Source organism: Blennius ocellaris (genome assembly GCF_963422515.1).
Source record: "Blennius ocellaris genome assembly, chromosome: 6".
Taxonomy (NCBI): Eukaryota; Metazoa; Chordata; class Actinopteri; order Blenniiformes; family Blenniidae; genus Blennius; species Blennius ocellaris.
Window position 1 is genome coordinate 1131482 of NC_137655.1, and position 15651 is coordinate 1147132.

At 50.0% G+C, this 15651-nt stretch overlaps 1 protein-coding gene across 1 annotated transcript in view; it reads left to right on the forward strand.

The window, feature by feature from the left end:
- Positions 1 to 13267, forward strand: part of LOC308131368 (SH3 domain-binding protein 4-like) — a gene marked incomplete at its 3' end in the record, with an annotated part of 33668 nt that extends 20401 nt beyond the window's left edge. Inside the window, 5 exon segments of the mRNA XM_080498096.1 lie at positions 5243 to 5734; positions 7472 to 7606; positions 12206 to 12508; positions 12606 to 12776; positions 13217 to 13267. Of these exon segments, the coding sequence (XP_080354222.1) occupies positions 5243 to 5734; positions 7472 to 7606; positions 12206 to 12508; positions 12606 to 12776; positions 13217 to 13267 (1152 nt within the window).
- Positions 13268 to 15651: the final 2384 nt, after the last annotated feature.

The window sequence follows — 15651 nt, forward strand, 5'->3', positions numbered from 1 at the left end:
TGGATGGATGGATGGATGATGGACGGATGGATGATGGAGGGATGACGTCCTCAGTTCTCTGGTTCGTTGACAAAGTTGTTTCAGATAATCAATAAAAGAAAACGCAGGTCTGGACGTGTGTGTGTGTGTGTGTGTGTGTGTGTGTGTGTGTGTGTGTGTGTGTGTGTGTGTGTGTGTGTGTGTGTGTGTGTGTGTGTGTGTGTGTGTGTGTGTGCGTGTGTGTGTGTGTGTGTGTGTGTCTTACCTCTGCGATGTACTTTTGTATTTCTGCCTGTAAACAAACAAACAAACAGAAAAACAGGAAATATTTAGAAGATCGTCGTCGTTCAAGAACAAAAACTGAACAGTAACAAGATGGAGAGTTCACTTCCTTCCTTCCTTCCTTCCTTCCTTCCTTCCTTCCTTCCATCCATCCTTCCTTTCATCCTTCCATCCTTCCTCTATCCATCGTTAGTTATTTTGTCTTCACCATGACGAGTTTGGCGCCAAAACAAAAAGACAAAAACAAAACAAAACCCCCAAAAAACTGTTTTCTATAACGACATTTTTCACCAGTTCCTGTGAACCGTCTTGTTCAGGTTCTCTGACATCATCAGGAACTCGGCGGCGGCGGCGGCGGCGTTTAAAAGCTCCACCGCCTGATTGACATTTTGAGAAACGGCGGCTTCCTGTCAGAGTCACAGCTGAACACCGACACTGGAGGCGTCAGACTCCTGCTTTAACATTCAGAGAGATTCTCACCTCTGGTGTCAATCAAACCTCCAGAGCCACCGGCCACAACATTAGGACCAGAGCCACCAGCCACATTAGGACCAGAGCCACCGGCCACAACATTAGGACCAGAGCCACTGGCCACATTAGGACCAGAGCCACCAGCCACATTAGGACCAGAGCCACCGGCCACAACATTAGGACCAGAGCCACCGGCCACAACATTAGGACCAGAGCCACCGGCCACAACATTAGGACCAGAGCCACTGGCCACATTAGGACCAGAGCCACCAGCCACATTAGGACCAGAGCCACCGGCCACAACATTAGGACCAGAGCCACCGGCCACAACATTAGGACCAGAGCCACTGGCCACATTAGGACCAGAGCCACTGGCCACATTAGGACCAGAGCCACCGGCCACATTAGGACCAGAGCCACCGGCCACAACATTAGGACCAGAGCCACCGGCCACAACATTAGGACCAGAGCCACTGGCCACATTAGGACCAGAGCCACTGGCCACATTAGGACCAGAGCCACTGGCCACATTAGGAAGAGAGCCACCGGCCACATTAGGACCAGAGTCACCGGCCACATTAGGACCAGAGCCACCGGCCACATTAGGATCAGAGCCACCGGCCACATTAGGATCAGAGCCACCAGCCACATTAGGACCAGAGCCACCGGCCACAACATTAGGACCAGAGCCACTGGCCACATTAGGACCAGAGCCATCGGCCACTTAGTAGAGCCCTCTATAAAACTAGAGCTACCCTTGGTAGAATGCCTTTAAAACTACAGCTACACTCGGTAGTGGGCCTTTGATCTCCATGAGGAGATGAAAGGCGCCTCTCTCTAAGGCTTTCTATGGGACTTTTTCCCCCCACAGTTTTTGGGATTTACTTGTAAACCGTTCGCTGCTAACGTCCCAAAATCTAATCGGTCGTTCCTGAGATGATGACAAATCATCCCTGAAGATTTCACGCAATTCGGGTGAGTTGGTTTTGCGAAAAGTTGTTAAAATCCATACATACAAACAAACATTTACACCACTGACATTTGGCCTTTGAAGTTCTACCGAGCGTAGCTCTAGCCTTTAAGACGACGCGGCGAGATCGTTTCCGAGACGCGGCCGACGTGGAAGATGCTCAAATCCTCACGCAACAAAGCGTTAATTTCCCGGCTCGTAGCCCCGCCCACCCGGCGGCCGCGGCTCCGTTCTGGACGACTGGCGATTCAAGTCCCGATTACAAGAGTTTCTGGCGGTAGATTCAGGGGCGCGGAGCTGCTAACAGCTAATTCAGCACACTTTTAATTTGCCACGGTGGAAGGAAGCGGAGGAGCTGGAGTTAATTAAGCGGCTCCGCGGAGATGTTATAATTCCTGTTTATGTCCCTCAAAGCCTCGGAATAATGGGAGAGTGGCTGCACGTCTGATTATCCCCCGAACAGCAGCGAGACGAGAAATAAGTCGGTGCAATGACGACGCTCCCGCCGCACTTTGTGGAACAACCAGGCTAATCTGAGGAGCAGCCTGTCGCCACGTGTCGATTCTCATTCACTGACTGATCCTGGGTTATTTTAACCCCTTCTTCTTCGTGGGCCATTGTGGGCGGAGCCTATGTGTGACATCACGAGTTGTGCAGATCTCGATCTGTTGTGTTTATATCGACTTGTTTCCTCTTAAATATCAAGTTTTTAGTGTTTTGAAGTTCTAGTCGGAGTTTTATGAGCCTTGATGAAAGATTGAGCCTGGAAGAGACCAGAGAGGAGAAAAGGAGGAGGGCGGCGGGAGCCGCTAGCTCGTGTGGCTAGCGGCTAGTAGCTAGCGGGAGCCACTAGCTCAGGCGGCTAGTAGACTATCAAGTAACACCTGGACTCATCTCCGGTGATTCCGCAGTCTTCTAGCTCTTGGACGTGTTGGATCCAGGAAGCCGGTCGTTCTGCCAAAAGTCCGGAGCCTCAAAGCCTCAAAGGTGAAAAGTGGCGGCTGCTGAGGCGAGGAGACGAGGACGAATGGAGGACGAAGCGTCTTCTGCTTCCTCAAACATGTTCCAGACGGGGTCACCGATGGCAGAACCACCTTCTGTGTCTTCTTCATCAATCACTGGGTTTGAAATGACCATGATGATGAAATCTGGTTCAATTCAGCCTCTTCGTGGTCAAAACTCTGATCCTCCATAATGTAAACACAACTTGGGCGTGTGCACAACTCGTGATGTCACTCTGTTATTGTCAGAAGCTCCGCCCAGCAGAGGAAATACCAACGTTTATCGGCTATTTTCTCTCAGATTGTCGTGTTTTAACATTTGACCTTCAGCCAGTTAGCATGAAAACGTTCTAGAAGAGACACCAGAGGGTTCTGGAGGTGGAACCTTCATTTCACTGGGACTTTAATGCTCATTTCCATATTTTTCCCCTTCATTAAACGTGCTAAATCCAACTTGCGGCGGGGTGAAAGGTCGCGGCTCCATCCCTCCCTCACCGGGTTGCAGAGACGCTAGCCCCCCCGCGGAGCCGGCGGTTTGAAACCCCACAAGTAGACGACGGATCTCACGAACGCCTCATTTGGCCCCGAATCGTCCGGCGGCAGCTGTGGAGGCGAAGCCCGACAGCTGCCGGCGGCCCCGGGAAGTGACGGCTGCAGGCGGGAGCCTGTTATTTCCTGGCCGGGTGGTAATTTGCACGCCGGCCTGCGTGGGCGCTTCCTGTTGCCGCGCGGCGCCGCGGCGGCGGCGGCGGCAGGTGAGGACGGACGGTTTGAGCAGAATGAGTCACGGTCGGTCGTCTGCGTGTTTCCTTCTGCTTCTCCTCCTCCTCGTCTTTCATCCTCACCTTTTTCCTTTCCCCGAGAAGCCGAGCCTTGATTCTGGCGTTGGCGCCGCGGGGAGCGTTTAGCGTTTAGCGCTTAGCGCTTAGCGCTGCTTTTTTGTTTTTGTTTTTGCTCCAGCGGCAGCGCCCACGCCGAGGCCCGGCGTCCCGACCCTGAACAAACCGCCATTAAACACCGCGGCGGTTTCATAATAAAGGAAAAAAAAAAGAAAAGAAAGAAAAACCCCCGCGGCGTCTCGTCCGGCGCCGTTTGATGGCTCCCGGTTCGATTCTGCTGCAAAACAACGAGCGCAGACATGAAACCTCCGTCTTCAATAAATCACCTTCGCCGACGCCTGAAGCTCACGTTTTGATCGTTTCTGCTCATTTTCAGAATCTGAGCGACGGAGATCGACTGATTTCTGTTAAAAAAAACAATTAAAAAGCTTCATTTTCATCGTCTCGTCTCCTCGGGAAGAAATATTCTCCTTTTTGAAGGAATAAATAAAGAAATAACAAAAGAAGCACAAATGTACGATTTGTAGTGAAAGATGTCAAATTACAGTGAAAATCTTCACAAAATAATTATTTATTTTTTTATTGTATTTTTAAAATTAAATAAATATAAAATATAAATACAAAAACAAATATATATTATAGATATATATAAATATAAATATAAATTCAATTTAATTTATTCTTCTTTGATTAAATTCGATTCGATTTTTTAATTTTTTATCTTATTTTATTTGTTTTTATTTTTAAGATTTATTTAGTTGTTTGAATAAAAACAAACGAGACGTTCATCTAAATCAGTGATGCAGAAATCACTGGACACACACTGACAATAAGTGTGTTACATGTAGGACAGATGAGTTATTCATGTGGCATCTATTAAAAATACAATGTTTTATTAAAAACGTTCCTAAATAACAGCTAATGCTAATGCTAATGCTTGATCTTCATGGCAACAATATTTGTTTTTAACAAAACGACGAGGAAACGAGTCGTCAGACCCTCGACATGCTGGGCAGGAGAAACCAGGATGTTTACTGTTGACAACACTGGATTATTGTCAATAATCCCACTTCTTTTCAAGAGATAAATTCGGAATTATCTTTCAGTGTTTTGTTTTTATTGTTTTGTTTTTAATTTCAGGTCTTTAACTTTCCCTTCGCTGGAGAACCTCAACCTCCGCCGCTGATTCCTGCTGTTTCCTGCTTCAAGAAGCCGTTTTTTTTTTACCAAAATCTTATCATAAAAAATAAATAAATAAATAAAGAGATTTCTCTTCACGGTACGTAAAAGTGAAGAAAGAAAGGAAAAAGCCATTGTGTGTGAGCCTCGATCCTCGGAGGAGAGTTTACTGCATCAAAATGCTCTGCTGTTACCACGGAAACAAGGGAGCACGACAAAAAAGAAGAAGAAGAGGAAGAAGAAGAAGAGAAAAACCCTCCACACTTATTTGTTTTCCCTCCGAACAGGCGAGACCTTGGCCGGGTTCATCCCAGGTTGACGGCTGTCGGGGGAATTCATTCGGCCAATCAGGGTAAAAATAAAACCACAAGAAGGCGCCGAGTGGCTCAAGCACACACACACACACACACACACACACACACACACACACACACACACACACCGGGTGATTTGACGCCGCGGCTCCATTAATTGCGGTGAAATTTGGCGGCTGAACGTTAAAACGGGTGATTAACATTCAGGAAAGGTTGCAGCCGCTGCAGGTGGAGGGAATGTTAACGGGACGAGCTCCGTCACTGGAGGACCGGACCCTCAAGGTCGGGGACGGCAGGAGGGACATTAGGAGGGACGACAGGAGGGACGACAGGAGGGACGACAGGAGGGACATCAGGAGGGACATCAGGAGGGACGACAGGAGGGACAACAGGAGGGACGACAGGAGGGACATCAGGAGGGACATCAGGAACATCAGGAGGGATGACAGGAGGGACATCAGGAGGGACGACAGGAGGGACGACAGGAGGGACAACAGGAGGGACATCAGGAGGGACGACAGGAGGGACAACAGGAGGGACATCAGGAGGGACGACAGGAGGGACATCAGGAGGGACATCAGGAACATCAGGAGGGACATCAGGAGGGACGACAGGAGGGACATCAGGAGGGACGACAGGAACATCAGGAGGCGGCGTCATACAAATAATAAACCTGCGACGCCGTTGGTCGATCAAACTGTCAGAACATCGTTGGTTCTGCCGTGGAAAACACCGCCGACGAAGGGTTATGTGTAGACGGAGGGGAGGGGGGGGGAGGGGAGGGAGGGGGGGGAGGGGAGGGGGGGGGGGGGGGGAGGAGGGGGGAGGGGGAGGAGGGGCCCCCGAGGTACAGCTGACATCAGTTAATTTCAACGACAAAATAATGTAACTGCTTCAGACGCTGCAACGACAGAACATCCAAAAACACCCAAACGGGGCCCTTTCAGAGGAGTCACTGGTCACTGGTCACTAGTCACTGGTCACTGGTCACTAGTCTTTAGTCACTGGTCACCAGTCTCTAGTCACTGGTCACCAGTCTCTAGTCACTGGTCACTAGTCTCTAGTCATTGGTTTCTGGTCACTAGTCACTGGTCACTAGTCACTGGTCACTAGTCACTAGTCACTGGTCACTGGTCACTGGTCACTGGTCACTAGTCACTGGTCACTGGTCACTGGTCACTAGTCACTGGTCACTAGTCTTTAGTCACTGGTCACCAGTCTCTAGTCACTGGTCACTAGTCTCTAGTCATTGGTTTCTGGTCACTAGTCACTGGTCACTAGTCACTGGTCACTGGTCACTAGTCACTAGTCACTGGTCACTGGTCACTGGTCACTAGTCACTGGTCACTAGTCACTGGTCACTAGTCACTGGTCACTAGTCTTTAGTCACTGGTCACCAGTATCTAGTCACTGGTCACTAGTCTCTAGTCACTAGTCTCTAGTCACTGGTCACCAGTCTCTAGTCACTGGTCACTAGTCTCTAGTCATTGGTTTCTGGTCACTAGTCACTGGTCACTAGTCACTGGTCACTGGTCACTGGTCACTAGTCACTGGTCACTGGTCACTAGTCACTGGTCACTAGTCACTGGTCACTAGTCACTGGTCACTAGTCTTTAGTCACTGGTCACCAGTATCTAGTCACTGGTCACTAGTCTCTAGTCACTAGTCTCTAGTCACTGGTCACCAGTCTCTAGTCACTGGTCACTAGTCTCTAGTCATTGGTTTCTGGTCACTAGTCACTGATCACTGGTCACCAGTCTCTAGTCACTGGTCACTAGTCTTTAGTCACTGGTCACCAGTATCTAGTCACTGGTCACTAGTCTTTAGTCACTGGTCACCAGTATCTAGTCACTGGTCACTAGTCTCTAGTCATTGGTCTCTGGTCATTAGTCACTGGTCACTAGTCTCTAGTCACTGGTCACCAGTCTCTGGTCACTGGTCACTAGTCTTTAGTCACTGGTCACCAGTCTCTAGTCACTGGTCACTAGTATCTAGTCACTGGTCACTAGTCTTTAGTCACTGGTCACTAGTCTCTAGTCACCAGTCTCTGGTCACTGGTCACTAGTCTTTAGTCACTGGTCACCAGTCTCTAGTCACTGGTCCCTAGTCACTGGTCACTAGTCACTGGTCACTAGTCTCTAGCCACTGGTCACTAGTCACTGGTCACTAGTCTTCACACAACCCAGAAGTCAGTTGTGAGTTGTTTACTTGATATGTTTGCTTTATTTGCCAAAACAAAACAAAGAGGAATTTCGGCAAAACGAGAAGTTTCCCCGTCGTGACGGACGTCATCAACATACGTTGAGAAACACGTCCGCCATGTTGTCGTCCGTCGGTTCCTGAGCTTGAGCGTCAGAACCTCAGACCCTCAGACCCTCAGACCCTCAGACCCTCAGACCCTCAGACCCTCAGAACCTCAGACCCTCAGACCCTCAGACCCTCAGACCCTCAGACCGTGGGTCCAGACAGACGGCGGCTCTCAGCACCGCCCGGTGTGTCCGTGCCTCCCACGGTGGAGCGGCTCACCAATCAGCCGGGACGCCGACAGCTTCTTTCCCCGGCGAGCAGACGGTAAGGAACACCTAGCAAAGCGTCCTCAGGTTCGCCGCCGGCCGCCAGCGTGGCCAAGGCTTTATTTTCCTTGACGCCTCCGGCGTTTCTCTCTCTCTCTCACTGAATCCCTGCTGACGGGGAACTCGCTCGCTTGCCAATGTTTATTACAGGATCTGGCAAAAAGTGAACACTTGTCTTGGCGGCAGCCTTTTTTTTCCCAAACTTCTGCTGGTCCGTTTCTTTTTTTTTCCTCCGTCCTTGTTTTCTGCTCGGCTGCCAGTTACTCGCTGATACAAGATGCTGGAACGAGCGGAGGCCGTCAAGACGAAGCCGAGGAGCTGCCAAGACGTATCGACCGCGCGGCGCGTGGCTCTAATGGGAAGAATCCGGCGTTCGTACCGGAGCGGTTCCTTCTGTTTTTGGTCCTGCTGGAGGTTCCCGCCTGTTAAGACCTGCAGTGGGTCTGGGGACGTCTTCACGAAGCGTCTCGGGCCGTCAAGAGGGGGCGTGGCCAGGACTGTCCCCGCCCCCTCGGTCAAAATTTGCTATTTTATCTTTTTATATATGTTGTCTTCAGTCTTTGATGTGTTCAAAACAACCCAAAACCCCTCAGAGGAAACTCTTTTGTTTAAGTGTAAATCTAAGGAACACAAATATAAACTTGCATAAAAATTCAAAAAACAAACTATTAAAATGTATAATTTTCTGTATATTTACTGGTGGCAGTGTGTTGTTGTAACTTGCGCCTCATGACGCTTCTATGCGTCTTCAGATGAAACTCTTGGGCTGCAGAAGATTTGTCTCTGTGAAAAGTTACGTTGCTATGGCAACACGTTACCTGAAAGCGCTTTATCATGGGCGAGAAAACATAAACGTCCTCACGGACCGTCGGTGTGTCAACGTGAATCGGTAAAATCATTTAGTAGAAATACTTTATTCACGATAAAGAACTATTTTGATGGTTCTTTGTAGCTGAAGGTTTTCCACACATTAGCCAAGTGTGCTAATATTAGCTTCAATGAAATACTGCCCCCAAGTGTTCGAGTGAGGCAACAACTAGAGTTTCAGTCTTTTTTGTTTTGAGTTTCTGTGGTTTGATTTGCTCAAAACGTGGAGCTGTTGAAGATTTCTTGCACTTTTAAACATGTTTACTTTATGAGCCTGTTATCTTTGTACAGTACTACAATTTTTCCTATTGCAGATTCTTTATTACAACCAAAACAGATCAAAGCTTTCTATATTACAACCAAAACAGATCAAAGCTTTCTATATTACAACCAAAACAGATCAAAGCTTTCTATATTACAACCAAAACAGATCAAAGCTTTCTATATTACAACCAAAATAGATCAAAGTTTTCTATATTACAACCAAAACAGATCAAAGCTTTCTATATTACAACCAAAACAGATCAAAGCTTTCTATATTACAACCAAAACAGATCAAAGCTTTCTATATTACAACCAAAATAGATCAAAGTTTTCTATATTACAACCAAAACAGATCAAAGCTTTCTATATTACAACCAAAACAGATCAAAGCTTTCTATATTACAATCAAAACAGATTAAAGCTCCAGATACGAAACTAGAGATTTCCACCATTGATTTTTTTTAGCACGTGAGACACAGAAGACGCCAGTTGGCGGCCCGGCAGTCCGGCCATGTGTGTTTGTACGACATCTCCTTCCACAACAACCGGTTTTGTGTTTTTGTTTGTTTACATCTAGCAAACAACAGAAGTGCACAGCAGAAATAAAAAATAAAAAATAAATAAAAAATAGACGATCCAAACCTGCACCAGCAGGCTTTGTCATCGTCTTTATCAACATTTAGAATTGAACTAATGAGCCGGTCAATCTGCAGCGCCGCCACCTGCTCATGGTCACTCTGACTGAACGCAGCCAAACACAACAGACATGGACTCTGACGTTTCTGGGTTTCTCCGCCGGTACAATTCATCTGCTGGTTTCGTGGGTGGAATTCTCATCATACAGCAAAAATACTATGTTGAGTTTTCATGTTCAATCCATGAATGTTTGGGTATTTCTTTGGGGACTCCAGTTTTCTCCCGTAATATAAAAACATGCTCATTCGGCCAATCGGTGACTTCGTGTCTCTGAGTTTGTGCGGCAATAGACTGATGACCAGTCCAAGATGTAAGCAGCCTTTTACACAAAGTTAGGTGGGACTGAAATCATCGGGCCGATATTTTAAGAAGGACTGAGGCAAGATACCAGAGGAACCGATTCCAAACACGTCTACCTGCTCAAATCCAATCCAACCCATTGAAAAGACGATTGATCGGATCAGGGGGTGCAAGTCTGTTTATGATTAGTGTTGTAGTCAAGACCAAGTCAGTACCAAAGACTATAAGGTGCCAAGACCAAGAAAAGGCCAAGACTTTAAGGTGCCAAGACCAAGAAAAGACCAAGACTTTAAGGTGCCAAGACCAAGAAAAGACCAAGACTTTAAGGTGCCAAGACCAAGAAAAGGCCAAGACTTTAAGGTGCCAAGACCAAGAAAAGACCAAGACTTTAAGGTGCCAAGACCAAGAAAAGGCCAAGACTTTAAGGTGCCAAGACCAAGAAAAGACCGAGACCAAGACTTTAAGGTACCAAGACCAAGAAAAGACCAAGACTTTAAGGTGCCAAGACCAAGAAAAGGCCAAGACTTTAAGGTGCCAAGACCAAGAAAAGGCCAAGACTTTAAGGTGCCAAGACCAAGAAAAGACCGAGACCAAGACTTTAAGGTACCAAGACCAAGAAAAGACCAAGACTTTAAGGTGCCAAGACCAAGAAAAGGCCAAGACTTTAAGGTGCCAAGACACAAGAAAAGACAGAGACTTTAAGGTGCCAAGACCAAGAAAAGACCAAGACTTTAAGGTGCCAAGACCAAGAAAAGACCAAGACTTTAAGGTGCCAAGACCAAGAAAAGACCACGACCTTGAAAAGGTGAATGTCACGACAGTCTTAAATACCACAACACTATTTTTGATCCGATAAGAATTCACATGAACGACACATCGGTTCAGTACTTCTCAATCTCTAGGTTTTGTGTACACTCATGTTACGTGATCTCAAACATACGAAGGAATAGTTCAAACTCTCCACAGTCATAAGTTTCTCAATAAGAACTCATTTAAGAGCCAAGAGAGTCTGTTGTGAACAAATCCGCTTTTGATCCTGCCGGGTTTCCGGGAAAAGCCCCAAACAGCACAGTGCAAAGCATTATGGGATAGCTCCACTGATGGAATGGGTCTGATTACTGTAATGGAACAGTCGAATCCCGGAACAGAAAGAATCCGTCCAGACGGACAGTAACTGAACCGTAACTGACCTACCCCAGGTTTACCCCAGGTGTTGGGCGAAGAGTCGGTGAGGGCTGACGGCGAGAAGATGCCTGGCTTGTTTTTCATTTGGGGGGGGGGGGGGGGGGGGGGGGGGGGGGGGGAGTGGGGGGGGCACTGTCATGTTGAAACAGTGAAGAAACAAACACAAACTGCTGCCAAAAGGCTGGAAGCTCCAGATCGTCACCCGGGACGAGTCCACAACCACACGTCTGTTCTGCTCTAGTCATTCCTCCTCCTGTGAGGACGGCATTACCCACAATGCAACAGACACCAGTCACAGACGTGTCGGATCTACAAGTCTCACTGTGGTTACTGACGCTAGCAGCAGGAGGAGCGGGGCCATAGACCTATAGAACTAGAAGCTACTGACGCTAGCAGCAGGAGGAGCAGGGTCATAGACCTATAGAACTAGAAGCTACTGACGCTAGCAGCAGGAGGAGCGGGGCCATAGACCTATAGAACTAGAAGCTACTGACGCTAGCAGCAGGAGGAGCAGGGTCATAGACCTATAGAACTAGAAGCTACTGACGCTAGCAGCAGGAGGAGCGGGGCCATAGACCTATAGAACTAGAAGCTACTGACGCTAGCAGCAGGAGGAGCAGGGCCATAGACCTATAGAACTAGAAGCTACTGACGCTAGCAGCAGGAGGAGCGGGGTCATAGACCTATAGAACTAGAAGCTACTGACGCTAGCAGCAGGAGGAGCAGGGCCATAGACCTATAGAACTAGAAGCTACTGACGCTAGCAGCAGGAGGAGCGGGGTCATAGACCTATAGAACTAGAAGCTACTGACGCTAGCAGCAGGAGGAGCAGGGTCATAGACCTATAGAACTAGAAGCTACCTACGCTAGCAGCAGGAGGAGCGGGGTCAAAGACCTATATAACTATATATAGAATTTATATAGAGGTTTAGGAGCTGAAATCTACTTCTAAATTTCTATGTTCTCTGTCTTCTTCTACGTTTTTGATGTGTTTGGTGAGTCACAGCGCCCCTAGAGGCCTGGCAGGTGAACTACATGTTCTGAAGCCTCGTGTTGAGACGAGTTCATAGAGACGAGTTCATAGAGACGAGTTCAGAGAGACGAGTTCATAGAGACGAGTTCATAGTGACGAGTTCAAAGTACAAAGACGATTCTCCCCCTGGTACAAAGACGACACCCCCCCCCGGTACAAAGACAATTCTCCCCCGGTACAAAGACGACACCCCCCCCCCGGTACAAAGACGACTCTCCCCCGGTACAAAGACGACCCTCCCCCGGTACAAAGACGACCCTCCCCCGGTACAAAGACGACTCTCCCCCGGTACAAAGACGACTCTCCCCCGGTACAAAGACGACCCTCCCCCGGTACAAAGACGACTCTCCCCCGGTACAAAGACGACCCTCCCCCGGTACAAAGACGACTCTCCCCCGGTACAAAGACGACTCTCCCCCTGGTACAAAGACGATCCTCCCCCGGTACAAAGACGACTCTCCCCCTGGTACAAAGACGATTCTCCCCCGGTACAAAGACGATCCTCCCCCGGTACAAAGACGATTCTCCCCCGGTACAAAGACGACTCTCCCCCTGGTACAAAGACGATTCTCCCCCGGTACAAAGACGACTCTCCCCCTGGTACAAAGACGATTCTCCCCCGGTACAAAGACGACTCTCCCCTGGTACAAAGACGATTCTCCCCCGGTACAAAGACGACTCCCCCCGGTACAAAGACGACTCTCCCCCTGGTACAAAGACGATTCTCCCCCGGTACAAAGACGACTCCCCCCCGGTACAAAGACGACTCTCCCCCTGGTACAAAGACGACTCCCCCCCTGGTACAAAGACGATCCTCCCCCTGGTACAAAGACGACCCCCCCCCCGGTGGAGTTGTTCTCTGGCTCGGTTCCTGCTGCTTCCTGCTCCTACACACACAGATCTAATGAAGAGTCGTCACGAGGCTCTGCAGGGACCTAATGGGGGAAAAAAACCTCGTCTGAGACTCATTAGAGCAAAAAGTCGTACAAGTAGAACACGAAGCCTCCAGTTCTTCTTGATTTTTCTTTTTCTTTTCTACGTGACGTATTATTCACAACTTGGGTCAAAGTGACGAGATCCAACAAGAAAGAATTATTCATAAGAACAAGAACCGGAACGACCCCGAGGAGAAAACCACTTTTAAAGACAAATGTTTGTTTGTTTGTTTCATCGTTTCCACGTTTTCTCGGAATCGTGTGACTAAAAATGAAGTTTTAGTTCAATGTAGTTAATTTGAGATTAATGTGGTAAACGTCCAATCAGCCAGAACATGAAGACCAGCTGCCCAACGTGGATCGGTACCAGGAGGCCTGATCCACCTGGAGACTCGCAGGACTTGAAGGTGTGAACCTGGTCTGAGGTCTGAAGCTGCATGACGCAGCAAGACGTTAGCAAGGCCTCACGCCGCCATACCGCCACACCGCCATACCGCCATGCCGCCATACCGCCATACCGCCACATCGCCACACCGCTGCCCAGGATGCATCTTGGAGCCACGTGTTCAAAACAAGACCAAAACAAGACCAAGACTGTAAGAGGTCAAGACCAAGTCAAGACCAAAACAAGACCAAGTCAAGACCAAGACCAGAGCATCTAAAGACCAGGTCTTTATGGGAAACTTAATGCAGGACCAGCAGCCGGGGGATCCAGGACCTGGTCTGCTGGTCCAGATTCAGTCTAAACCAGCGTCCGTGACCAGGTCCACCACCGCCTCTCCTTCCTCTGACCCTCCAGACCCTCCAGACCCTCCAGACCTCCAGACCCTCCAGACCCTCCAGACCCTCCAGACCACTGGTCTACCGGCAGTCACTGATCTGCCAGCAGTCACTGGTCCAGCAGTCACTGGTCCAGCAGTCACTGGTCCAGCAGTCACTGGTCCAGCGGTCACTGGTCCGGCGGTCACTGGTCCGGCAGTCACTGGTCCAGCGGTCACTGGTCCAGCGGTCACTGGTCCGGCAGTCACTGGTCCGGCGGTCACTGGTCCAGCAGTCACTGGTCCAGCAGTCACTGGTCCGGCGGTCACTGGTCCAGCAGTCACTGGTCCAGCGATCACTGGTCCGGTGGTCACTGGTCCAGCGGTCACTGGTCCGGCGGTCACTGGTCCAGCAGTCACTGGTCCAGCGGTCACTGGTCCAGCAGTCACTGGTCCGGCGGTCACTGGTCCAGCAGTCACTGGTCCGGCGGTCACTGGTCCAGCGGTCACTGGTCCAGCGGTCACTGGTCCGGCGGTCATAATGATGTGGCTGATTGCTGCACGTCGTCAGCGGCGGAGCGGCGGCGTGTTTTTCCTCCGCCGAGCCGCTCGGAGTTTTGCTGCATCGCAACGCTCCCGCCGTAACCATGGCAACAATGAAGAACCAAAAAAAAGCATCTCTCTCTCTCTTTCTCCCTTTTCTTTTTTTCTTTTTCCTTTAAATCTGCTGCCGTAGCGTCAATACAGATGTGGCGATGCAGCGAGAAAACATCTGATGGCTCGCCACACACACACACACACACACACACACACACACACACACACACACACACACACACACACACACACACGCTCATTTTCTGTCCATCACACAATATGATCACCTCTCATCATCAGAGCTATTACATCATCGCGTGAAATATGTGTGTGTGTGTGTGTGTGTGTGTGTGTGTGTGTGTGTGTGTGTGTGTGTGTGTGTGTGTGTACTCACATTCCTCTCAGTCGGATCAGGACCTGGTTGTTTTGTTCCACAGCGTCCTCAAAGTCCTGCGTCTCCTCAGTCTGTTGCGCCTCCTCCTGTTCCTCCTTCTGTTTGTGCGCTGCTCAGTCTGCTGCTGCACCTCCGTCTGCTCGCCCTCAGCCCGTGACATCTCCTCCTCCTCCTCCTCCTCCTCCTCCTCCTCCTCCTCCTCCTCCTCTCACTTCGCTGCACCTCTTCTTCTTGATGCGTCTCCTCGGCTCTCACCCGCTCCTCCTCCTCCTCCTCCTCCTCCTGCACCCCATCGCCATTCAACACCTCAAACTGTTGCTGCACCTCCTCCTGCTCCTGTTGCTGCGCCTCCTGTTGCTGCACCTCCTCCTCCTGCGGCTGCAGCAGCTCCTCTCCTTCATGCATCTCCTCTCCCTCCTGTTGCATCTCACAGTGCTGCAGAACAAGCTCTCCCTGCAGCCGCACCTTCTCTCCCTCCTGTTGCTGCACCTCCTCCTCCTCCTCCTCTTCCTCCTCCTCCTCCTCCTGCAGCCGCGGCTCCTGCACCTCCTCGGTCATGTGGACTCGGCCGGCGGCGGCGGCGTCGCTCACGGAGCGGAGTTTGACGACTCTCGGGACGACGGGAGTCGTGAAAACATGAACCGCGGTCCGGCGGCTCGAGTTGTTCCTCCAAACTTCATCCAACTTCCTGTGATGTCACAGTGGCGGGCCGGCCGGCCAATCCCGGGCCGCGCCGTCCGACCTGAGCGGCGCCGGGGGGTTAAAGGTCACCAGAGAGTGTCCGACCAAACACAGACAACTCAGCCGACCCTGAGCTCGGCGCTGCGCTCCGACACTGCGGCAGCTGAAACCATCCTGCTCACCCAGCAGACCAGACGGGATGGAGAGAGAGAGGGAGAGAGAGAGAGAGAGAGAGAGAGGGGGAGAGAGAGAGAGGGGGAGAGAGAGAGAGGGGGGAGAGAGACAGAGAGAGAGAGGGGGAGAGAGAGAGGGAGAGGGAGAGGGAGAGAGGGA